Raw genomic sequence first — 26,255 nt, forward strand, 5'->3', positions numbered from 1 at the left:
TTGTCCTCTGGTAAGCAGATTATTTTACCACGTGGTGTTGAATGCTTTCACATCTATGCACTTTAATTGGTGATTGGAACATCTCTCCCTTTATATTGGACTCACAATATAAACATCATTTCAGCGCCGCTTTCATAGACTTCTATCCTCAGTTTAGGCTGATATGTATTCTTCTACATATTTTTGGTAATAAAAAAAAATCACAAAAAGCATATATTGATTGGTTTGTACAAAAGTTATAGCGTCTACAAAATGGGGGATAGATTTATGTAATTTTTATTATTATTTTTTTTTACTAGTAATGGCGGTGATATGCGATTTTTATCAAGACTGCGACGTTATGGCGGACACATCGGACACTTTTGACACATTTTTGGGTCGATTGACAATTATACAGCAATCAGTGCTATAAAAATGCACTGATTACTGTATAAATGTCACTGGCAGGGAAGGGGTTAACACTAGGGGGCGATCAAGGGGTTGACTGTGTTCCCTAGTTGTGTGTTGTAACTGTGGGGGATGGGAGTGACTATAGGAGATGAGAAATCGTGGTTCCCAGCTCGTAGGAACTCACAATCTCTCTGTCCTCTCCTCACAGAACTGGGATGTGTGTCTTTACACACACACACGTTCCTGTTCTGCCTCTCGTGCCCACGATCGCTCATGGCCGGTGGTCTTCGTGACCGCTGGTCATTAGTATTGGCACCCCCGCTGTGCAGCGGGCATGCGTGTGCCTGCTATCCCGCTTAAAAGGACTGACGTAAAGCTACAACGGTTCGCGGGATTGTGCCGACCTGCCGCAGTATAACGACGGCGGCTGGCTGGCAAGTGATTAATAAATCTGGCCACCAAAAGGAACGAGAAACCAGATCTGAGGTCTTATGAATCCCAAAGTGCCTGTCAAGAGGATGGTTATGGCACTTCTTGAGAATGGGAACTCTAAATTGTTCAGGAATAAAGACTTCCTTGTGGAAGAAGAGTTCATCCTTTTGTTGAAGATGTAAATCCAGAGGAGGAGGGTGGTTAGAGACCGCCTCCTTGATTTGGGACATCACAACTGCTTGTAGAAGTAGGAAGTTATTAGCAGGCAAAATAGTGTCAGGTTCAGAAGGTGGAGCTGATTTGGGGAACATGCGTGAGAGCGCATCAGGTTTACCGTTCTTGGATCCGGGGAGAAAAGTTAAATGGAATACAAAACGTGAAAAGAACAGTGCCCAGCTGGCCTGTCGAGATCGCAGTCATCTAGCAGTTCTTAAGTATTCCAAGTTCTTATGGTCTGTGAAAATAAGAATAGGGTGAGCAGCCCCTTCCAACATAGTTTCCTGGAGAAAAAAGCAATAGGATGGAGTAAAGACTTGTCTTTGAGATAGTATAGCCCCAACTGCACTTTCAGAAGCATCTACTTTGAGCACATAGGCCAGGGCAGGGTCAGGATGTTTTAGAAAAGGGGCAGAGGTGAAAAAAGTCTTTAGTTGTTTAAAAGCGATTTGAGCTTCTGGAGTCCATTTGAATGGGACATGTTGCTTGGACAACTGAGTAACTGGTACAATGATACCGGAAAAGTTCTTTATAAACTTTCTATAAAAGCTGGCAAACCCCACAAAGACTTGAATGGCTTTCTTGTCCTCTGGAACAGGCCATTCTAGTACAGTAGCAACCTTTTGCGGTTCCATAGAAATGCCTTCTGCAGAAATGACAATTCCCAGGAATTGGATAGTCAGACTTTCAAATTCGCATTTCTCAGCTTTTGCATGGAGATGGTGCTGCCGAAGTCTATCCAGTACCTTCTTTACATGACCCCTGTGAAGGTCAAGTGAACTGGAGAATACGAGGATGTCATCTAGATAGACAATAATGAATAAATTAAGATAGTCCCCAAATATGTCATTGACAAGATGTTGAAACGTGGCGGGGGCATTACAAAGACCAAAAGGCATAACTACATATTCGTAATGTCCAAAGCACGTTCGGAATGCTGTCTTCCATTTGTCTCCTTCACAAATTTTGATTAGGTTGTATGCACCTCTCAAATCAAGTTTAGAGAATACTTGCGCCCTTCGCAACCTCTGGAATAATTCAGGAATCAGAGGAAGTGGGTAGTGATTTTTGACCGTTATCTTGTTAGGTCTCGGTAGTCTACGCAGGGCCTGAGAGTATGATCTTTCTTCTTGACAAAGAAGATGCCGGCTCCTGCAGGGGATGTGGAAGGTCGAATGAATTCTTTCTCTAAGCTTTAATTGATGTAATGATGGAGGGTTTCTAGTTCAAGTTCAGAAAGAGGGTAAATACAGCCAAAAGGTATTTCAGCCCCGAGCAGTAACTTAATGGGACAATTATAGGCCCGATGAGGAGGAAGGATATCTGCATTCTTTTTATTGAAGACGTCAAGATATTTGTGGTAAACTGCAGGGACTAGTTTTGACAGATCAGGTTGGATAGCCAGGAGAGGGGTAGCAGTGTGTAATTCCTGTGGAACACAATGTACCTGGCAGTATGGAGAAGGGAAGAGGACCTCTCCCGTAAGCCAACTGATGCTGGGGTTATGTGCCCTCAGCCAGGGCATACACAGTGTGACGAACCCCTGTCCTCAAACAGGTCTCTGTCCGCCGTAAATGCTTCCTCTGTCCAGAACCAGCACTATCCAAGACCCTTTAGCCCACCCAGTCACCAGACAACACCATTTGTTACCAGACAATAGGGATGAGCTTCGTGTTCGAGTCGAACCCATGTTCGACTCGAACATCGGCTGTTCGATCGTTCGCCGAATTGCGAACGTTATGGGCCGTTCGCGCTAAATTCGTGTGGCGCGTCACGGCCCATAATTCACTGCGGCATCGCAGTGCATTGCTGGCTGATGATTGGCCAAGCATGCACTATGACCCGCATGCTTGGCCAATCACAGCGCCGTCAGTAGAGAGAGCTGTAATTGGCCAAAGCCAGGGTGGCTTTGGCCAATTATGGCTCAGGGGATTTAGTACACACCCCACACTATATAAGGCCGCCTGCACGGCGGCCCTGTGTAGTGTGTGTTCCGGTGTGCTGAGAGATAGAGAGAGAGAGAGACAGTGTCATTTGATTTGAGTTAGATAGATTAGGCAGAACAGTCAGTCAGTTAGCTGCACTTACAGTGTATTGTGTATATATATGCATCCCAGGTGTTGCATATATATATATACACTGTATTCAGTTTAGCTAGATCCGTTCCTGTTATCTTCTATCTAGACTATTTACATTTAATGCAGTGCGTCCTGCTCACAGTGTTCAGCTAGATCCGTTCCTGTTATCTTCTAGACTATTTACATTTAGTGCAGTGCGTCCTGCTCACAGTGTTCAGCTAGATCCGTTCCTGTTAAATTCCTACTGACAGGCAGGCTTGTCTGGTTACAGTATATAAAGCTACCTGAAGAAAATTACAGGTGTTCTATTTGATCCTATTAGTACCACGGTCAGGCAGCTAGACTATTTACATTTAGTACAGTGCGTCCTGCTCACAGTGTTCAGCTAGATCCGTTCCTGTTATCTTCCTACTGACAGGCAGGCTTGTCTGGTTACAGTATATAAAGCTACCTGAAGAAAATTACAGGTGTTCTATTTGATCCTATTAGTACCACGGTCAGGCAGCTAGACTATTTACATTTAGTACAGTGCGTCCTGCTCACAGTGTACAGCTAGATCCGTTCCTGTTATCTTCCTACTGACAGGCAGGCTTGTCTGGTTACAGTATATAAAGCTACCTGAAGAAAATTACAGGTGTTCTATTTGATCCTATTAGTACCACGGTCAGGCAGCTAGACTATTTACATTTAGTACAGTGCGTCCTGCTCACAGTGTTCAGCTAGATCCGTTCCTGTTATCTTCCTACTGACAGGCAGGCTTGTCTGGTTACAGTATATAAAGCTACTTGAAGAAAATTACAGGTGTTCTATTTGATCCTATTAGTACCACGGTCAGGCAGCTAGACTATTTACATTTAGTACAGTGCGTCCTGCTCACAGTGTTCAGCTAGATCCGTTCCTGTTATCTTCCTACTGACAGGCAGGCTTGTCTGGTTACAGTATATAAAGCTACCTGAAGAAAATTACAGGTGTTCTATTTGATCCTATTAGTACCACGGTCAGGCAGCTAGACTATTTACATTTAGTACAGTGCGTCCTGCTCACAGTGTTCAGCTAGATCCGTTCCTGTTATCTTCCTACTGACAGGCAGGCTTGTCTGGTTACAGTATATAAAGCTACCTGAAGAAAATTACAGGTGTTCTATTTGATCCTATTAGTACCACGGTCAGGCAGCTAGACTATTTACATTTAGTACAGTGCGTCCTGCTCACAGTGTTCAGCTAGATCCGTTCCTGTTATCTTCCTACTGACAGGCAGGCTTGTCTGGTTACAGTATATAAAGCTACCTGAAGAAAATTACAGGTGTTCTATTTGATCCTATTAGTACCACGGTCAGGCAGCTAGACTATTTACATTTAGTACAGTGCGTCCTGCTCACAGTGTTCAGCTAGATCCGTTCCTGTTATCTTCCTACTGACAGGCAGGCTTGTCTGGTTACAGTATATAAAGCTACCTGAAGAAAATTACAGGTGTTCTATTTGATCCTATTAGTACCACGGTCAGGCAGCTAGACTATTTACATTTAGTACAGTGCGTCCTGCTCACAGTGTTCAGCTAGATCCGTTCCTGTTATCTTCCTACTGACAGGCAGGCTTGTCTGGTTACAGTATATAAAGCTACCTGAAGAAAATTACAGGTGTTCTATTTGATCCTATTAGTACCACGGTCAGGCAGCTAGACTATTTACATTTAGTACAGTGCGTCCTGCTCACAGTGTTCAGCTAGATCCGTTCCTGTTATCTTCCTACTGACAGGCAGGCTTGTCTGGTTACAGTATATAAAGCTACCTGAAGAAAATTACAGGTGTTCTATTTGATCCTATTAGTACCACGGTCAGGCAGCTAGACTATTTACATTTAGTACAGTGCGTCCTGCTCACAGTGTTCAGCTAGATCCGTTCCTGTTATCTTCCTACTGACAGGCAGGCTTGTCTGGTTACAGTATATAAAGCTACTTGAAGAAAATTACAGGTGTTCTATCCCAGCTTAGTGCAGCTACAGGCCATTAGTATGTCTGGAAGGCCAAGAAGGAGAGGCAGACAGTCACAAGCCAATAAGAGAGGGCAAGCAGGCTCTGTGTCTAGTGCTGGTCGTGGAGACGGTGCATCCTCATCAGCACGTGGCCATGGGACACGCTTGGCCTTTTTTTCGGCAGCTGGCCGTGTTGAGCCGCAACATGCGGAAGACTTGGTCGAGTGGATGACCAAGCCGTCCTCATCCTCCTCATCCTCTCTCACCCATGCCCAGGGTGCTTTGTCTGGCAAAGCAGCGGCCTCTTCCCTCAGCTCAATGTCATCAGTGACTCCTTCCCTAGCTCCACCATGTCCTCATGAGGATTCCCTCGAACTGTTTGACCACAGTGTTGGGTACATGCTCCAGGAGGATGCCCAGCGTTTGGAAGGCTCTGATGACGATACTGAGCTCAATGAAGGCAGTAACATGAGCACGGACAGAGGGGGTGCCCAAGAAGGACAGCAATCTGGCAGTCATGCTCCCCCTGCTGCAGCATACTGCCAGGTTTGCTCCAGTGATGAGGAGGGAGGGGATGATGAGGTCACTGACTCAACGTGGGTGCCTGATAGGAGAGAGGAGGAGGAGGAGGAGGAGGAGGAGGCGGCGGCACATCACCAACGAGGCAGGATGCCCTCCAGGGGCCAGCCTAAGGGCAGCACATTGACTGCATCACACCCCAAAGCTCCACATGTGCAGGGCGCTGCAGTCTCTGCGCGTTATTCAAAAAGTTCTTTGGTGTGGGCCTTTTTTGAGACGAGTGCATCAGATCGCACCGCTGCTATTTGCAACATATGTCTCAAGCGTATCTCGCGTGGCCAAAACATCTCCCGCTTGGGTACCACATGCTTGACCAGACATATGTTGACCTGCCATGCAGTTCGTTGGCAAGCGTATCTAAAAGACCCACACCAAAGAACAAAGAGGATCTCTCCTTGCTCCTCATCAGCTGAGATTTCCAACCCCACTAGACCTTCAGTCCTCTCTGAGACCTGCAGTGAGAGGAATGAAGGTGTAGAATTAGGTGTGTCACAGCCAAGTACTTGTGGGCAATCTGCTTTTGGTACACCGACGTCAGATTGTACCAGGCAAATTTCCCTGCCCCAGCAGCTGCACCGCCGAAAGAAGTTTGCTCCCAGCCATCCACATGCCCAGCGGTTGAATGCTAGCTTGGCAAAATTGCTAGCACTTCAACTGCTGCCTTTTCAGTTGGTAGACTCTGCCCCTTTCCGTGAGTTTGTGGAATGTGCGGTTCCTCAGTGGCAGGTACCCAAACGCCACTTTTTCTCACGGAAGGCGATTCCGGCTCTCTACCGGCATGTGGAAGGCAATGTCCATGCCTCGCTGGACAGGGCGGTCAGCGGTAAGGTGCATATTACCGCTGACTCATGGTCCAGCAGGCATGGACAGGGACGTTACCTAAGTTTCACGGCGCATTGGGTGACTCTGCTGGCAGCTGGGAAGGATGCAGGACAAGGTGCAGTAGTGTTGGAGGTTGTTCCGCCACCACGCCTCCAAAATGCTGATTGTGACACACCTCTCTCCTCCACCCCCTCCTCTTCTTCTTCCTCCATGGCCTCTTCCTCGGAACCAGCGGTGCTCCGTAGGCGTTCAAGGGGCTACGCAAGTACGCAGGCCAAAAGATGCCATGCGGTGCTTGAGCTGGTGTGCTTGGGGGACAGGAGCCACACTGGGGCAGAGGTTTTGTCAGCTCTGCAGGGGCAGGTTCAGAGGTGGTTGACGCCACGCCAACTTAAGGCAGGAATGGTGGTTTGCGACAATGGCACCAACCTCCTCTCTGCCCTCCGACAGGGACAAATGACCCATGTGCCCTGTTTGGCTCACGTCCTTAACTTGGTGGTGCAGCGGTTCTTGGGCAGGTACCCGGGCTTACAGGATGTCCTGAGACAGGCCAGGAAAGTCTGTGTGCATTTCCGCCGGTCATATAATGCCAGTGCTCGGCTGACGGACCTCCAAAAGGAGTTTAACCTGCCCAAGAACCGCCTAATCTGTGACATGCCCACCAGGTGGAACTCAACGTTGGCCATGCTGCAGCGGCTGCACACGCAGCAGAGGGCCATCAATGAGTACCTGTGCGACTATGGCACCAGGACAGGGTCAGGGGAGCTTGGTTTTTTTTCCCCACGCCAGTGGGCCATGATCAGGGATGCATGCACTGTCCTGTCACCATTCGAGGAGGCCACGAGGATGGTGAGCAGTGACAGTGCATGCATCAGTGACACTGTCCCCCTTGTCCACCTGTTGGAGCACACGCTGCGTGGAATAATGGACAGGGCACTTGAGGCAGAACAGAGGCAGGAAGAGGAGGACTTCCTTAGCTCTCAAGGCCCCCTTTATCCAGACAGTGTTCCTGCGTGCCCGCCGATCACACAGGAAGAGGACGAGGAGGAAGAGGAGGAGGAGGAAGATTGTGTCAGTATGGAGGTGGAGCCTGGCACTCAGCATCAGCAGCAGTCTTTAAGGGATCAGTCCCAAGAAACACATGGACTTGTACGTGGCTGGGAGGAGGTGGCTGCGGACCATGTCGTTCTTAGTGACCCAGAGGACTCCGGACCGAATGCCTCAGCAAACCTACGCTGCATGGCCTCCCTGATCCTGCAAAGCCTGCGTAAGGATCCTCGTATTCGTGGTATCAAGGAGAAGGACCAATACTGGCTGGCAACCCTCCTTGATCCACGTTACAAGGGTAAGGTTGCGGACCTTATCTTGCCATCGCAGAGGGAGCAGAGGATGAAACATCTTCGGGAGGCCTTGCAGAAAGGTCTGTGCAACGCGTTCCCAGAGACTGGGAGGTTACAAACTCCTGTTTCTGGACAACGTGTTGCTGAGGCTTCGGTCAGTCAAAGAAGGAGCGGTGGAGAAGGTGGCCGTCTGACCGATGCGTTCAGACAATTTTTTGGTCCGCAGCCCCAAGGTATGATCGGTTCCAGCAACCATCGCCAGCGTCTGTTTTACATGGTGCAGGAATACCTAGGGGCAAGATCAGACTTGGACACCTTTCCCACCGAAAATCCTCTGGGTTACTGGGTCTTGAGGATGGATCACTGGCCAGAGCTTGCACAGTATGCAGTTGAGCTACTGGCCTGTCCTGCATCCAGCGTTCTTTCGGAACGCACATTCAGTGCTGCTGGAGGCGTGGTAACCGATCACAGGGTGCGTCTGTCCACCGACTCGGTCGATCGGCTGACCTTCATAAAAATGAATGAGTCTTGGATCACCACCAGCTACCAAGCACCTGATGCTGATGTAACCGAATAATTTTTTTTGAAATCTCAGATCCCTTCAAAGACTGCCTATGCTGATGCTGAGTGACTATCCCTGAGTAATTATCCTCTTCCTCCTCAATCATCACGCTGATAGCTTGTAAGAACATTTTTGGTTCTGGGCGCCACCACCAGTGCCTAAGGCACAATTTTTCAGCCCCTGTTTAACAGGGGCGTGTAATTACAATTTTTGATGTAATACTTTGCAGCAGGGCTCGTTCCTGCATTCCAACTAGAGTGTCTGTGAGGGGTTGCAGTGTTGTGGCACCAGCACCAGTGCCTAAGGCCCAATTTTTCTGCCCCTGTCTAACAGGGGCGTGTAATTACAATTTTTGATGCAATACTTTGCAGCAGGGCTCGTTCCTGCGTTCCAACTAGAGTGTCTGTGAGGGGTTGCAGTGTTGTGGCACCAGCACCAGTGCCTAAGGCCCAATTTTTCTGCCCCTGTCTAACAGGGGCGTGTAATTACAATTTTTGATGCAATACTTTGCAGCAGGGCTCGTTCCTGCGTTCCAACTAGAGTGTCTGTGAGGGGTTGCAGTGTTGTGGCACCAGCACTAGTGCCTAAGGCCCAATTTTTCTGCCCCTGTCTAACAGGGGCGTGTAATTACAATTTTTGATGCAATACTTTGCAGCAGGGCTCGTTCCTGCGTTCCAACTAGAGTGTCTGTGAGGGGTTGCAGTGTTGTGGCACCAGCACCAGTGCCTAAGGCCCAATTTTTCTGCCCCTGTCTAACAGGGGCGTGTAATTACAATTTTTGAAGCAATACTTTGCAGCAGGGCTCGTTCCTGCGTTCCAACTAGAGTGTCTGTGAGGGGTTGCAGTGTTGTGGCACCAGCACCAGTGCCTAAGGCCTAATTTTTCAGCTCCTGTTCAACAGGGGCATGTAATTACAATTCTTGATCTAATATTTCACAGCAGGGCCCTGTGAGGGCTTACAGTGTTGTGGCCACAGCAACACCTAAGGCCCAAATTTCTGCTGAGTATATAGGGCAGGACCCTACTTTCAAACATCTAACTTACAAACGACTCCTACTTGCAAACGGAAGGAGACAACAGGAAGTGAGATGAAATCTACCCCTAGGAAGGGAAATTCTTTCCTGTAAGAGTTAATATGGGAAAACAATTTCTCCTTTCCACTGATGCTTTCCAATCCTTGTTCCACAAAAAAACCCAAATTTTCAAAAAACATTTTTCATTGGGACAAAAAAGTGAGATGAAATCTTCTGAAGAGGAGGAAAGACAGCAAAACAAATGTCACAGGGGTGATAACCCTTCCCTATGGTTTTCCAAAAAGCTTAGAAAAGATTTTTTGGCTGGAGCTAAACACGTTAAAAATGTTCAAAATTACAAACAGATTCTACTTAACAACAAACCTACAGTCCCTGTCTTGTTTGCACCGCCTGTATACTGCTGTTCAGAGTATATAGGGCCTGGTGGCCCCACACCTTTCCTTATTTTAATTTGGGTGCGGGGTTCCCCTTAATATCCATACAAGACCCAAAGGGCCTGGTAATGGACTGGGGGGTACCCATGCCGTTTGTCTCACTGATTTTCATCCATATTGCCATGACCCGACATGACATTAAACCCGCAAGCAGTTTTAAATGAGATTTTTTCCTTTAAAAATGACATTTGGTGCAGGGACTGTTCTAAACATGGGAAACACGCGTCACTTTACAGGCATACTATAGACAGCCCCCAGGTACGATATTTAAAGGAATATTTCACTTTTTTTTTTTTTACTTTAAGCATCATTAAAATCACTGCTCCCGAAAAAACGGCCGTTTTTAAAAGTTTTTTTTGCATTGATACATGTCCCCTGGGGTAGGACCCGGGTCCCCAAACCCTTTTTAGGACAATACCATGCAAATTAGCCTTTAAAATGAGCACTTTTGATTTCGAACGTTCGAGTCCCATAGACGTCAATGGGGTTCTAACGTTCGTGCGAACTTTCGGTCCGTTCGCGGGTTCTGGTGCGAACCGAACCGGGGGGTGTTCGGCTCATCCCTACCAGACAACACCAAACACCATTTGCCATTTGCATTGGCAAACAGCAAACTCGTTTATTATCACACATGGACACAACAGATAAAATAACTCAGAGACTCTTCCCCCCCACCCTTGGAAAACAGGGCGGGTTAGACTGTCCAATGACAATAGACACACAGGTCAGGTGTGTTCAAACTTCTCCTCAGTAAACAGTCTTAGCAGGGGGCTGCTGGAGGAATCCCCCCTCCCTCCATAGAGAGAAACATCCCATAATATGCAGAGCAGACATACACAATAGAACATTGGAATACAGCCACACCCTAACCGATCACAGCAAAGAGTCCACAACAAAATGAGACAATATACAATATATACATATATACAAGATTGAGTCAGATTAGTGCAGATCAGACTGGATTTCTCATTCACCTCGCAAAGAGTATTTTTCCCTTAAAATCCAGGGCCCATAATTCGGTCGGCAAGAGGCTTGCATTCAGTCCTCTCCAACAGCCTCTGTCCGGGCTAGGTCTGTCACCCCCAGAATGATGGGGAACATGGGTGACGTAATGACATCTAGGTGTAGAAATGCTTGGTGGCCGGAAAAGGAAAGGCAAAAGATTGGAGCCGTCTCTTGTGTTACTGGACCAGACTTAATACCGAAACCATCAGCAAGATGAACCACAAACCCTTGTTTCTTGGTAGAGAGGGGAAGATTGTGCTGGGCTGCGAAATTAGAGTCCACAAAGCAGCTACAGGCACCAGAGTTTATAATTTCAGGAACAGAGATAATCCTTTCAGCAAATTTCAGGTGACAAAGGAGAGTGAGGTATACTCGATCAGCCAAGGTGGAAGCATCATGTGGATCCAATTAGTAGGAAACTTGCATGGTCTTACCGGATAAGTTTGTAGATAGTGACCGGCATTGCCATAGTAAAAGCAGAGGTTAGAACGATGACGTCGGAGACGTTTGGCTGCAGACAGAGAGGGTCTCCAGAAACTTCTCTGTGAAGGGCCTCAAGGTGCCTTTGTCGTGTCACCAGTGATGCAGGAAACAGTGTTCTTGGGTCTGGGTTGGACCAAAGAGCCTCTGCTGGTTTTCTCAGACTGGCGCTCCCTTAGCCGTCGGTCAATCTAGATGACTAGATTAACCAGGTCCTCCAAAGCTGCTGGTACCCCCACTCAGGCAAGTTCATCTTTTAGGGCGTCAGATAAACCCAGGTGAAACTGGTAATGGAGAGCTGATTTGTTCCACTCTGTATTAGTACTCCAGAGACGGAAGTCAGTCACGTAATTCTCCACAGGCCTTTGACCCTGCTGCAATTTGCTAAGCATCAGTTTGGCAGCCTGACAACAGAAGGGGTCAGCGTATAGCTGAGACATGGCAGAGAAAAAAGAGTAAAAGTCCAAAATGCAGCGCTTGTTTCAAATAACAGGTCTTTCCAAGAAGGGATAGATATGAAAGGACCCTTCATCAGCTTCAGTGTGTATGGAACAGCACACCACATCCAATGTGAATCCAATCTGCTTACCAGAAGGTGATAATAAATAGGCATAAGCTCATCCATCACAAGGCATCACTGCATCGCTTATCCAAACACTGATGGTAATAGACTTGATCCAATCATAGAATATAGCTTGTAATGGGCACTTATTCACTTAAAGCCATCAAAACCACAAACTCCAAGGATATGGTAGATGTAATTTATCCAATCAATAGGTCAGCGATACCGAAATGAAAAGAATAAGGCAGCAATAGTGAAGCCCATCAGGTATAAAATGCACATTTATTGTAGTTCATTTACAGTTAGTTACTGGATACAGACATCATGATGTGTAAAACTGTGGCTCTTAGCGTGCTTGCATCTGCCCACCTGACATGTTTCATCCAATGGGATTTCATCAGAGGCGTGGCCTAGTGATGCAAGCATGCCGTTTTAAACGTAAGCATTGATGACACGCTTTCTGGAGGGCAGAATCCTCCAGTTGCTGCATCAGCCAGAAATAAAGTCACTGGAGTGCACCGCAGTTACGCTTGCATTCCATGACTAGATGCTCGCTCAAGAAGGGCACAGGAAGTGGGCAGAGAGTGATCGCAGGCCAATACAGCGGCCAAAAACAAACACAGACTGTACAATGCAACACTAGCCCATCCTGAGCGATTTGTCACTAAAATATATACAAATATTTGGCAATTTTATTTGACCATTAGTTAAAAATTGTACCAAAGTAAATAGGAGAGGCAACTTGATTATGCTGGAAGCTCTCCTAAGTACAACCTAAGGAGCTAGATTTAAAATATATAGAATCCAATGCTGCATTACTCATCATAAAATGTGTCAATAATCAATCAATATAAATACAGATTATTGGTACAATATAAAACATACATATAGAAGTCTAAAATAAAAATATATATTATATATAAAGAATAATAGACCGCTATCACCTAGTATAAAACATTAAAATGGCTGTATAAAATTAACCACTATTTATAAAACAGTTCACATCCCAATCTACGTTTAATCCAAAGGGGGTATATCATTTTAGGTCATAAATCCAGCGAGTTTCTAACCATGAGATCTCTCTCTTGGTCATACTTCCTCGCCAGTGGGTCCAGTAAATCTATATATGGCAATAAACATAGTCCCAGCTGGATTTTTGTTATGGCATTCAAGATAATGCTGAGAAACGCTGTTTGGGGAACCCCTTCTTAATATTTGCTATATGTTCCTTTACTCTAACGTTCATTGCTCTCATTGTGCGGCTGTAGGCCGCATATGGACAAATTAATAGATAAATGACATTTTAAAAAGTACAGGTAATAAATGTGTTAATATCATATACCCAGGCCGTGACATTAGACTTGAGTTGACAAATTTTCTTGTCTTTATTTTTATTACAATAGCAAACGTTACAATTCCGACACAGAAAATAACCTTTGGACTTTTGAAAAATATCATAATCAAATTGCCTCTCCTATTTATATTGGTTACAATTTTTAACTAATGGTCAATTAAAATAGCCAAATATTTGTATATATTTTAGTGACAGATCACTCGGGATGGGCTAGTGTTGCATTGTACGGTCTGTGTTTGTTTTCGGCCGCTGTGTTGGTCTACAATCACTCTCCACCCACTTCTCTTCTGCAGGGGAAGGCTCAGAGGTGGTTGACTCCACACCAGCTTCAGCCAGGAATGGTTGTATGTGACAATGGCACCAACCTTCTCTCCGCCCTCCGACAGGCACACTTGACCCATGTTCCGTGTTTGGCACATGTCCTGAATTTGGTGGTGCAGCAGTACTTGAGCAGGTACTCAGGCTTACAAGATCTCCTGAGGCAGGCCAGAAAAGTCTGTGGTCATATCTGCCGGTCATACAATGCCAGTGCTTGGCTGGCTGACATTCAAAGGGAATGAAACCTGCCCGCCAACCGCCTCATTTGTGACATGCCCACCAGGTGGAACTCAAAGTTGGCAATGCTTCAGGGGCTGCACACACAGCAGAGGGCTATCAATGAGTACCTGTGTGAGTATGACACCAGGACAGGCTCAGGGGAGCTTGGCTTCTTTTCGCCACGCCAGTGGCTACTGATCAAGGATGCATGCACTGTCCTGTCACCATTTGAGGAGGCCACAAGGATGGTGAGTGGTGACAATGCATGGATCAGTGACACTGTCCCTCTAGTCTTCCTGCTGGAGCACACTCTTTGTGAAATCATGGACAGGGCACTTGAGACAGAAGAGCGGGGGGGAAGAGGAGAACTTCATTTCCTCTTAAGGCCCCCTTTATCCAGATAGCATTCCTGCAGGCCCGCCAAACACACAGGAAAAAGAGGAGGAGGAGGATTGTGTCAGCATGGATGTAGAGGATGACACTCAGCAGCAGTCTTCAAGGGATGGTTTTCAGCCCCCTGAAACCCAAAGAGTTGTACGTGATCCTTAGTGACCCAGAGGACTCAGAATCAAATGCCTCTGCAAACTTATGCTGCATGGCCTCCCTGATTCTGCAAAGCCTGCAAAAGAACCCTACGATTTGTGGTATCAAGTAGAGGGATCATTACTGTCTCACAATCCTTCTTGATCCACATTACAAGGGTAAAGTTGCAGAACTCATCCTGCCTTCGCAGAGGGAGCAGAGGATGAAACATCTTCAGGAGGCCTTGAAGAAAAGTTTGTGTAAAGCATTTCCAGACCCTGGGAGATTACCATTTCCTGGTGCTGGACAACGTGTTGCTGAGGCTTCATTGAGTCAAAGGAAGAGCAGTGGAGAAGGGGGCTGGTTGACTGATGCATTTAAACAATTTTTCAGTCCTCAGCACCAAGGTCTGATCAGTTCAAGCAACCATCACCAGTGTCTGCATTATATGGTGCAGGAAAACCTAGGGGCAAGAGAATACTTGGAGACCTTTCTAACAGAGCATCCACTGGGTTACTGGGTCTTGAGGATAGACCACTGGCCAGAACTTGCTCAATGTGCAATTGAGCTACTGGCCTGTCCTGCATCCAGCATTCTTTCTGAACGCACATTCAGTGCTGCTTGAGGGTCTGTAACAGATCAAAGAGTGCGTCTGTCCACAGACTCCATTGATAGGCTCACATTCATAAAAATGAATGCAGCTATCAAGCACCCGATGCTGATGTAACGGATTGAATTTGCTATGGATCTGAGATTCCTTGAAGATTGCCTATGCTGACTATCCTATTCCTCCTCAATCTTGATGAGGCTAGCTTCCAACAATATTTTTGATTAAGGGCACCACCACCACCCAAGGTCCAATGTTTCTGCCCCTGTTTAACAGGGGCATGTAATTACAATTTTTGATTCAATATTTAACACCTGTGCCCAACAAGAGTAACTGTGAGGGCTTACAGTGTTCTGGCACCACCTAAACCAAAGGCCCAATTTTTCTGCCTCTTTTTAAAATTTTTGAAATAATAGTTAAGCAAGGTCCGTTCCTGCACCCAACAAGAGTAACTGTGAGGGGTTACAGTGTGCTGGCACCACCAAAACCAAAGGCCCAATTTTTCTGCCACTGTTTAACAGGGCCATGTAATTACAATTTTTGATATAATATTTCACAGCAGGACCCGTTCCTGCCCCCAACAAGAGTAACTGTGATGGGTTACAGTGTTCTGGTACCACCAACACCTAAGGCCCAGTTTTTAGTATATAGGGCAGGCCATATAGTATATATACTGCTGTTCAGAGTATAGGGGGCCTGGGGGACCCCCATGCCATTTTTAAAAAAAATGTTGGTGTGGGGTTCCCCTTAATATCCATACCTGACCTGAACGGCCTGGTATGGATTTTGGGGGGGACATCCACACCATTTATTTTTGGTATTTTTGGCGCAGGGTTCCCTTTAACCACTTGACAACTGGGCACTTAAACCCCCTTCCTAACCAGACCAATTTTCAGCTTTTGGTGCTCTCACATTTTGAATGACAATTACTCAGTCATGCAACGCTGTATCTATATGAAATTTTTGTCCTTTTTTTCACACAAATGGAGCTTTCTTTTGGTGGTATTTAATCACCGCTGGGTTCTTTATTTTTTGTGCCGTAAAAGAAAAAAGACCGAAAAATCTGTAAAAAAATACATTTTTCTTCATTTCTGTTATAATATTTTGCAAATTAGTAATTTTTCTTCATATATTTTGGCCAAAATTTATACCGCTACATATCTTTGGTAAAATTAACCCAAATCGGTGGATATTATTTGGTCTTTGTGAAAGTTATAGAGTCCAAAAGCTATAGTGCGAATATCTGAAAATTGATCACACCTGAAGTACTGACGGCCTATCTAATTTCTTGAGACCCTAACATTCCAGAAAAGTACAAATACCCCCCAAATGACCCCTTTTTGGAAAGAAGACATTCCAAGGTATTTAGAAAGATGCATGGTGAGTTTTTTGAAGTTGTCATTTTTTCCCATAATTCTTTGCAAAATCAAGGTTTTTTTTTTACTTTTTTTTTTTCCCACAAAATTGTCATATTAGCAGGTTATTTCTCACACACAGCATATGCATACCACAAATTACACCCCAAAACACATTCTGCTATTACTCCCGAGTATGGCGATACCACATGTGTGAGACTTTTACACAGCGTGGCCACATACAGAGGCCCAACATGCAGGGGAGCACCTTCAGGTGTTCTGGAGCACCCAGGCCAATTCTGACATTTCTCTCCTACATGTAAAAATCATCATTTATTAGCTAGAAAATTACATAGAACCCCAAAACATTATATATGTTTTTTTAGCAAAGACCCTAGAGAATACAATGGCGGTCGTTGCAACTTTTTATCTCGCACGGTATTTGCGCAGCAATTTTTTTAACGCGTTTTTTTTGGAAAAAAAACTGTTTTGTGCTTTACAAAAACCAAAACAGTAAAGTTAGCCTAATGTTTTTGCATAATGTGAAAGATGAAGTTATGCCGAGTAAATAGATACCCAACATGTCACCTTTCAAAATTGCACGCGCTTGTGGAATGGCGCCAAACTTTGCTACTCAAAAATCCCCATAGACAACGCTTTAAAATTTTTTACTGGTTACATGTTTTGAGTTACAGAGGAGGTCTAGGGCCAAAATTATTGCTCTCGCTCTACCGATCGCAGCAATACCTCACATGTGTGGTTTGAACACCGTTTTCATATGTGGGCGGGACTTACGTATGCGTTCGCTTCTGCATGCGAGCACACAGGGACAGGGGCGCTTTAAAAATTTTTTTTTTTTTATTGTTCATTTTACTTTATTTATTTTAGTTTGATGCTTTTTTCCAAAAAAAAAAATTTTGGACCACTTTTATTCCTATTACAAGGAATATAAACATCCTTGTAATAGGAATATGGCATGACAGGTCCTCTTTACAGTGAGATATGGGGTCAATAAGACACCACATCTCACCTCTAGGCTGGGAAGCCTGAAATAAAAAAAAAAAAAAAAAAAAACGATCCTGGCTTCGATCGTAGCGGTGAGTCGGTAGAAGCGCGGGAGGGGGGGACATCCCCTCTCGCCTCCCGTAAGAACGATCAAGCAGTGGAACAGCTGCTATGATCATTCTCATGGTGTAGGGAATCGCCGGCTGAAAAAGCTGATATCTGAATGATGCCTGTAGCTGCAACCATCATTCAGCTATCCCCGCACAAAATCAAGGACGTTGTATGACGGCCGGCGGGCGGGAAGTGGTTAAAACGCTTTTTTTTTTTTTTAACACAAAGTTGTCCATTTATACAATATTTCTACCACATAACATGTTCATACCAAAAATGACACCCCAAAATAGATTCTCCTGCTCCTCCTGAGTACGGCGATACCACATGTGTGAGACTTCCACAGCCTGGCCACATACAGAGGCCGAGTACAGCTGAGCATGGCTCAGCATGGCAGTGTATGGTGGGGTATTGCGGAGTATGGCGGGGTATTGCAGAGTATGGCGGGGTATGGCGGAGTATGGCGGAGTATGGCGGGGTATGGCGGAGTATGGCGGGGTATGGCGGAGTATGGCGGAGTATGGCGGGGTATTGCAGAGTATGGCGGGGGCATGGCAGAGTATGGCGGGGGCATGGCAGAGTATGGCGGGGGCATTGCAGAGTATGGCAGGGGCATTGCAGAGTATGGCGGGGGCATTGCAGAGTATTATGGGGGCATTGCAGAGTATTGTGGGGGCATTGCAGAGTATTGCATAGCATTGCAGAGTATTGTGGGGGCATTGCAGAGTATTGTGGGGGCATTGCAGAGTATTGCACAGCATTGCAGAGTATTGTGGGGGCATTGCAGAGTATTGTGGGGGCATTGCAGAGTATTGCACAGCATTGCAGAGTATTGTGGGGGCATTGCAGAGTATTGCACAGCATTGCAGAGTATTGTGGGCGCATTGCAGAGTATTGCACAGCATTGCAGAGTATTGTGGGGGCATTGCAGAGTATTGCACAGCATTGCAGAGTATTGTGGGGGCATTGCAGAGTATTGCACAGCATTGCAGAGTATTGTGGGGGCATTGCAGAGTATTGCACAGCATTGCAGAGTATTGTGGGGGCATTGCAGAGTATTGCACAGCATTGCATAGTAGTAGGGATGGCTGAGCATGGATGGATGGATGGCTGGATGTCTCTGTGCAGCGCTATGGGCACTACACATACAGCCCACAGCGCTGCAGACATCCATCCATCTCCCTCCCCGCTCACTGTGTACCGATCGGTACACAGGAGGGGAGGAGAGGAACCGGCGTCATCAGATGACGCCGGTCTGTTTACATGTGATCGCGCCGTCATTTGACGGCACGATCACGTGGTAAACGGCCGCGATCAGCGGCCATTTACCGGGATCCGTGATGCGCCGGGTCCTCTGGACCCGGCGGTCACGGATGTGTTTGGGTGCGCGCCCTGCGAGAGGGGAATTCTGGGAGGACGTCATAGTACGTCCTCCCAGAGTTATCCAACCGCCCTGCAGCCGTCATTCGGCTATGGGCCGGTTGGTAAGTGGTTAATATTCATTCCAAACCCAAAGGGCCTAGTAATGGACTGGGGAGGGACCAACACCGTTTTTTTCAATCTATATTGCCGGGATCCGACAATACATTACAGCCGTGAGTTTTAAATGACATTTTTTTCCTTTACAAATTTCATTTTTGCTGTGGTACTGTTATAAACATGGGAAAGATCTGTTACTTTACAGGTATACTAAGGACACCCCCAGGCATAATATATATAAAGGAATATTTCATTTTTATTGTTTCACTTTAAGCATTATTAAAATCACTGCTCCCGAAAAAACGGTCGTTTTTTAACATTTTTTTTGCATTGATACATGTGCCCTGGGGCAGGACCCGGGTCCCCAAACACTTTTTATGGCAATAACTTGCATACAAGCCTTTAAAATGAGCACTTTAGTTTTTTAACGTTCACGTCCCATAGACTTTAACAGTGTTCATGTTTTCACACAAATTTTTTGCCTATTCATGTGTTCTGCTGCGAACCGAACCGCGTGGTATTCGGCTCATCCCTACTCATCGAGGACACAGTCATCTAGAGGAGTATGGACCCAACAATAGGAACGAATAAAGCTGCAGCATGGTTGATTAATGTTTGCCTCAGGAAGAAGATTCCAGGGAGGCAGCTACTGTATTGAAGAGCTGTTGTTAGGCCTCAGCATGTGCTTGGCTGAGGGCCTGGAAGAACTTGGGCTGAAAGAAACTTCTGGAAGGCATCACCTGTGGAAGCTGGGCTGAGAAAGGTCTCTTTCTCTCTCACTGAAGAGTGTCACATGGAAACTAGGTGGATGACAGCTGTCCTTGGACATTATGAGTAGGACCTTGATCTAGGACTTTAGGTATGCATGTGCTTTGGTGATTAATGCCAGAGGTTGCTGCAAGGATTGGGACTCATACAGAGTCTCAGATTAGCTTGCTATCCCCCTCTATCTCCAACAAAGGTTGCTGCTAAAGGATCTTTGCTCAACAATCTGTTCTCTTTTTGTATCTGTATTTGTATCTGTTTCACATTTTGGAGTATCCTTCACCCCCATCCCTCTGTCCTGTTTGAAGCACTGCAATAAATCTACAAAATAACATCCCCTGGACTGAGCCTGTGTCTGTCTGTGTGCATGGAACTGGTATCTGGGCCTTTGAAATGGTGAGGGAGATCTGAGCCATTCTCAGCGGCCCCTCCGGTGGTGAACACTATGGGGGTCATTTACTATAGCGCCGGGAAGAACTGGGCAATATTACATGTAATATGCCATTTTAGAGGATTAAGATTTCACCAGGCAAACGTGCAAATGAAAAAAGAGCGCTATTAGCGGCAAACATACATTAGTAAATTTAGAAATCAGCGCTAATTAGAGATTCCGTAGGTATGCAAATGCAAATTTCTACTAAGTTATTTTATAGCACTGCACTGCAACCATGATCCATGTATGTGAAACATTTTTGTGTGAGATGTGCTCTACCTCATGTGCATCTATTGATGCAATTAGTATTCCTATTTTTTTCCTTCTTTTGTTAACGAATGCAGTTATGAATGATTATTACAGAGTAATGTCTGCTATTCTGTAAAGTTACATGTATTGAACATTTAGGCTACCTATTTGTTGTATGTTGTTTTTTTCATTTTTTTTTCTAGGTGACTATAAAGCGGTAATTATTTATGTTCATTCTTTAACCATTTGCCGCCCGCCATATAGCAAAATAACGCCGGCAGAGGCGTAACTAGAACCTTCAGGGCCCTGGTGCAAGAAATCATGAATGGCCCCCCTACCTCCAACCTGAGCCATTCCCTTCGAGCCCAAAGCCCTTCCCACTGATCCCATGACCCTTTACGGCCCACAGCAGATCCCTTTTACATGTTGTGCAGTCCTTCAGTCTTGGGCTGCGTCATGATGGTGGAAGGCCAGGGCAACCCTAGTTTGGCAGTGGTGTCAGTGTGGACTGGGAATGATGTCAGTCAGTAGGGCAGTGAACGTGGTCAGTAGGGTAGTGGACATGGTCAGTAGAGCAGTGGACATGGTCAGTGGACGTGGTCAGTAGGGCAGTGGACGTGGTCAGTAGGTCAGTAGACGTGGTCAGTAGGGCAGTGGACGTGGTCAGTAGGGCAGTGGACGTGGTCAGTAGGGCAGTGAACATGGTCAGTAGGGCAGTGGATGTGGTCAGTAGGGCAGTGGACGTGGTCAGTAGGGTAGTGGACATGGTCATTAGGGTAGTGGACGTGGTCAGTAGAGCAGTGGACATGGTCAGTAGAGCAGTGAATGTTGTCAGTAGAGCAGTGGATGTGATCAGTAGGGCAGTGGACGTGGTCATTAGGGTAGTGGACAGAGTCAGTAGGATGGTGGACGTGGTCAGTAGGGCAGTGGATGTAGTCGGTAGGGCAGTGGATGTAGTCGGTAGGGCAGTGGACGTAGTCGGTAGGGCAGTGGACGTAGTCAGTAGGGCAGTGGACGTGGTCAGTAGGGCAGTGGACGTGGTCAGTAGGATGGTGGACGTGGTCAGTAGGGCAGTGGATGTAGTCGGTAGGGCAGTGGATGTAGTCGGTAGGGCAGTGGACGTAGTCGGTAGGGCAGTGGACGTAGTCAGTAGGGCAGTGGACGTGGTCAGTAGGGCAGTGGACGTGGTCAGTAGGATGGTGGACGTGGTCAGTAGGGCTGTGGATGGGGTCAGTAGTTTTTTTAATTATTTTTTACCATTTTATTTTATAATTTTATTTTTTTATAGTTTTTTTTTACAGTTTTTGATGGGAGGGAGGCAGTGGAGGGCAGTATGGGGGGACAGCATGACCGAAGGGGGGGCAGTATGGAAGGGAGCAGAGTGACAGTCAGCAGCATATCTGGAACACTATACTCGCTGGACAGTGTATTGTTTTACACTCTGCTGTGACAGAGAGTTTGTGGCTTACCAGGAACGGCCTCGGACAGGGAGCTTTTCTCCTACCATTCCAGCGGCAGGAACAGCCTTGAGGCAGGAAGCCAGGGTGGGGGGACGGAGTTGGTAGGCGGAGCTGGCGGTCCTAGGTACAGATTAAGGATGAGCTCCGGCGTGTTCGCATGCTGCACGTGCCGATCCCGCCAGGAAGTCGGCACGGCGCAGCGCTAATCACAGGCAGTGAGACATTTCCCGATGTGTGGCTGCAGAGCTCGGGAAATGTCTCACTGCCTGTGATTAGCGCTGCGCCGTGCCGACTTCCTGGCGGGATCGGCACGTGCAGCATGCGAACACGCCGGAGCTCATCCTTAGTACAGATGACTGCTTGCCTCTTGGCTGGATAGGATGGCGGGCGGGGCGGCATATAGGAGAACCGATCCTGCTCCTGCAGCCATTGAAAGACCTGCAGGAGACAGGAGGAGAACAGAGGGGATCGGTTCTCTTATATGGTGCCCCGCCGGCCCTGTTAAACAGGGGCAGAAAAATTGGGCCTTAGGCAGTGGTGGTGGTGCCACAACACTGCAACCCCTCACAGATACTCTAGTTGAGCGCAGGAACGAGCTCTGCTGCAAAATATTACAGCAAAAATTGTAATTGCACGCCCCTGTTAAACAGGGGCAGAAAAATTGGGCCTTAGGCAGTGGTGGTGGTGCCCAGAACCAAAAATGTTCTTAAAAGCTATCAACATGAATATTGAGGAGGAATAGGATAGTCACTCAGCAAAACAGGATAGTCACTCAGCATCAGCATAGGCAGTCTTCAAGGGATCTCACATTCATAAAAAAATTAATTGGTTACATCAGCATCAGGCGCTTGGTAGCTGGTGATCCAAGACTGATTCATTTTTATGCGGTGAGCCGATCAACCAAGTCGGTGGACATGCGCACTCTGTGATGGGTTACAAAGCCTCCAGCAGCACTGAGTGCGCATTCCAAAAGAACGCTGGATGCAGGACAGGCCAGTAGCTCAATTGCATACTGTGCAAGCTCTGGCCAGTGATCCATCCTCAAGACCCAGTAACCCAGTGGATTTTTGGTTGGAAAGGTCTCCAAGTCTGATCTTGCCCCTAGGTATTCCTGCACCATGTACAACAGTCGCTGGTGATGGTGGCTGGAACGGATCAGACTTTGGGGCTGCGGACTAAAAAATTGTCTGAACGCATCGGTCAGACAGCTACCTTCTCCACTGCTCCTTCTGTGACTGACCGAAGCCTCAGCAACACGTTGTCCAGGAGGACCAGGAAATTGTAACCTCCCAGGCTCTGGAAATTCATTTCACAAACCTTTCTGCAAGGCCTCCCGAAGATGTTTCATCCCCTGCTCCCTCTGCGACAGCTGGATAAGTTCCGCCACCTTACCCTTGTAACAATGATCAAGAAGGGTTGCCAGCCAGTACTGATCCCTCTTCTTGATACCACGAATCCGAGGGTCCTTTCGCAGGCTTTGCAGGATCAGGGAGGCCATGCAGAGTGGGTTTGCTGAGGCATTCAGTCGGGAGTCCTCTGGGTCAATAAGGACAACATGATTCGCAGCCACCTCCTCCCAGCCACATACAAGGCCATGGGTTTCTGGGGCCTGAAAATGATCCCTTGAAGACTTCTGCTGATGCTGAGTGCCAGGCTCCCCCTCCATGCTGACACAATCCTCCTCCTCCTCCTCCTGTTCCTGTGTGATAGGCGGGCCTGCAGGAATACTGTCTGGATAAAGGGATGAGGCGGTTCTTGGGCAGGTTGCATTCCTTTTGGAGGTCAGCCAGCCGAGCACTGGCATTATATGATCGGCAGAAATGCCCACAGACTTTTCTGGCCGGCCTCAGGACATCCTGTAAGCCTGGGTACCTGCACAAGAACCGCTGCACCACCAAATTTAGGATGTGAGCCAAACAGGGAACACGGGTGAAGTGTCCCTGTCAGAGGGCGGAGAGGAGTTTGGTGCCATTGTCACAAACCACCATTCCTGGCTGAAGCTGGCGTGGTGCCAACCACCTCTGAGCCTGCCCCTGCAGAGCTACCAGAATCTCTGCCCCAGTGTGGCTCCTGTCCCCTAAGCAGACCACTTCAAGCACCGCATGGCATCTTTTTGCCTGAGTGCTTGCGTAGCCCCTAGAACGCCTACAGAGCACCACTGGTTCTGAGGACAAATCTGCACAGAAAGAGGTCATAGAGGAAGAAGAGGAGGGGGTGGAGGAGAGAGGTGTGGCTGAATCACCACTACCAGCATTTTGGAGGCGTGGTCGTGGAACAAGCTCCAACAATACTGCACCCTGTCCTGCATCCTTCCCAGCTGCCAGCAGGGTTACCCAGTGCACCATGAAAGAAAGGTAATGCCCCTGTCCATGCCTGCTGGACCATGAGCCAGCAGTAATATGTACCTCACTGCTGACCGCCCTGTCCAACGAGGCCAAGACATTACCTTCCACATGTCGGTAGAGAGCTGGAATGGCCTTCTGAGAAAAAAATTGGCGTTTGGGAACCTGCCATTCAGGTACCGCACATTCCACAAATTTTCGAAAGGGGGCAGAGTCTACCAGCTGAAAAGGCAGCAGTTGAAGTGCTAGCAATTTAGCCAAACTGGCATTCAGCCGCTGAGCATGTGGAGGGCTGGGACCAAATTTCTTTCGCCGGTTTAGCAACTGGGTAGGGAAATTTGCCTGCTACAATCGGATGTTGGTGTACCGCTAGCAGATTGCCCGGAAGTGCTTGGGACACCTAATTCTACACCTTCATTCCTCTCAGTGCAGGTCTCTGAGGGGACTGAAGGTATAGTCGGGTTGGAGAGCCCAGCTGATGAGGAGCAAGGAGAGGTCCGCCTTGTTCTTTGGTGTGGGTCTTTTAAGTACTGTTGCCAATGCACTGCATGGGAGCTCGAAATATGTCTGGTCAAGCATGTGGTACCCAAGTGGCTGACATTTTGGCCACGCTTGATATGCTTCAGACATATGTTGCAAACTGCAACGGTGCGATCTACTGCACATGTCTCAAAAAAGGCCCACACCAATGAAATTTTGGAAAAACGCGCTGAGTCAGCAGCGCCCTGCACAGGCGGAGCTCTGCGGTGTGATGCAGTCAGTTGGCTGCCCTTAAGCTGGCCCCTGGAGGGCATCCTGCCTCATTGGAGATGTGCCTCCTCCTCCTTCTCTCTGCTATCTGGCACCCACATAGAGTCAGTGACCTCATCATCTTCTCCCTCCTCGCCACTGAAGCAAACATGACAGTATGCTGCAGCTTGGGAAACATGACTGCCAGTTTCTTGTCCTTCTTGGGCACCACCTCTCTCTGGGCTTACGTTACTCCAGGAATGGCCTACTGTCAGGTATAGGCTTGGCAAGACTATATATATATATCTATATATACATACATACACAAGCCTGTGTGTATATATATATATATATATATATATATATATATATATATATATATATATATATATATATATATAAAATATTAAAATGAAGTGCAGCTCACTAAGTCACCTGCCTGAAAGTGTCTTTGAACACATACTCCAGGAATGGCCTACAGTCAGGTATAGGCTTGGCTGGACTACAATGCAGTGGATATATATTTTATGAACTGCACGTCACTGAGCCACCTGTAGGGATGAGCTTCGAGTTTGAGTCGAACCCATGTTCAACTCGAACATCGCATGTTCAACCGTTCATCGAATTATGAACCTTATGGGTCGTTCACGCCAAATTCGAGTGGCGCGTCACGGCCCATAATTCACTGTAGTGCATTGCTGGCTGATGATTGGCCAAGCATGCACTATGATCCGCATGCTTGGCCAATCACAGCGCCATCTGTACAGAGAGCTGTAATTGGCCAAAGCCACGGTGGGGGTTTAGGGGGGGGTTTAGTACACGCCACACGCTATATAAGGCCACCTGCACGTCAGGCCTGTGTAATGTGTTTCGGCGTTGAGAAAGAGGGATAGAGAGAGAGAGAGAGAGAGAGAGAGAGACAGTGTCATTTGATTTAAGTTAGATAGAGTAGGCAGGCAAGTCAGTTAGCTGCACTTACAGTGTATTGTGTATATATATATATATACACATCCTAGGTGTTGTGTGTGTGTATATATATATATATATATATATATATATATATATATATATATATATATATATATATATATATATATATATATATATATATACACACTGTGTTCAGTTTAGCAAGATCCATTCCTGTTATTCTCTTCCTACTGACAGGCAGGCAGGTGTTTTTACAGTATTTACAGCTACCTGAAGAAAATTGCTGGTGTTCTTCTGATCCTATTAGACCTATTAGCTACAGTATTTACAGTCAGTGTAGTGTGTCCTCTGCACAGTGTGCACCTAAAGCTACCTGAAGAAAATTGGTGGTGTTCTTCTGATGCTACTAGTACCACAGGCAACTGTAGTATTTACAAGTTAGTGTAGTGCATCCTCTGCACAGTGTGCACCTA

General features: G+C 46.8%; 1 protein-coding gene across 1 annotated transcript in view; it reads right to left on the reverse strand.

Annotated features, from left to right (window-relative positions):
• Positions 1–1,238: 1,238 nt before the first annotated feature.
• The window catches only part of LOC141133979 (uncharacterized), a 145,053-nt gene continuing 120,036 nt past the window's right edge, over positions 1,239–26,255 (reverse strand). The window contains exon 6 of the mRNA XM_073623579.1: positions 1,239–1,840. Within this exon, the coding sequence (XP_073479680.1) occupies positions 1,239–1,840 (602 nt within the window). The remainder of the gene's footprint in view (positions 1,841–26,255) is intronic.

This window comes from Aquarana catesbeiana, linkage group LG03 (genome assembly GCF_042186555.1).
Source record: "Aquarana catesbeiana isolate 2022-GZ linkage group LG03, ASM4218655v1, whole genome shotgun sequence".
In the NCBI taxonomy this organism is placed as follows: domain Eukaryota; kingdom Metazoa; phylum Chordata; class Amphibia; order Anura; family Ranidae; genus Aquarana; species Aquarana catesbeiana.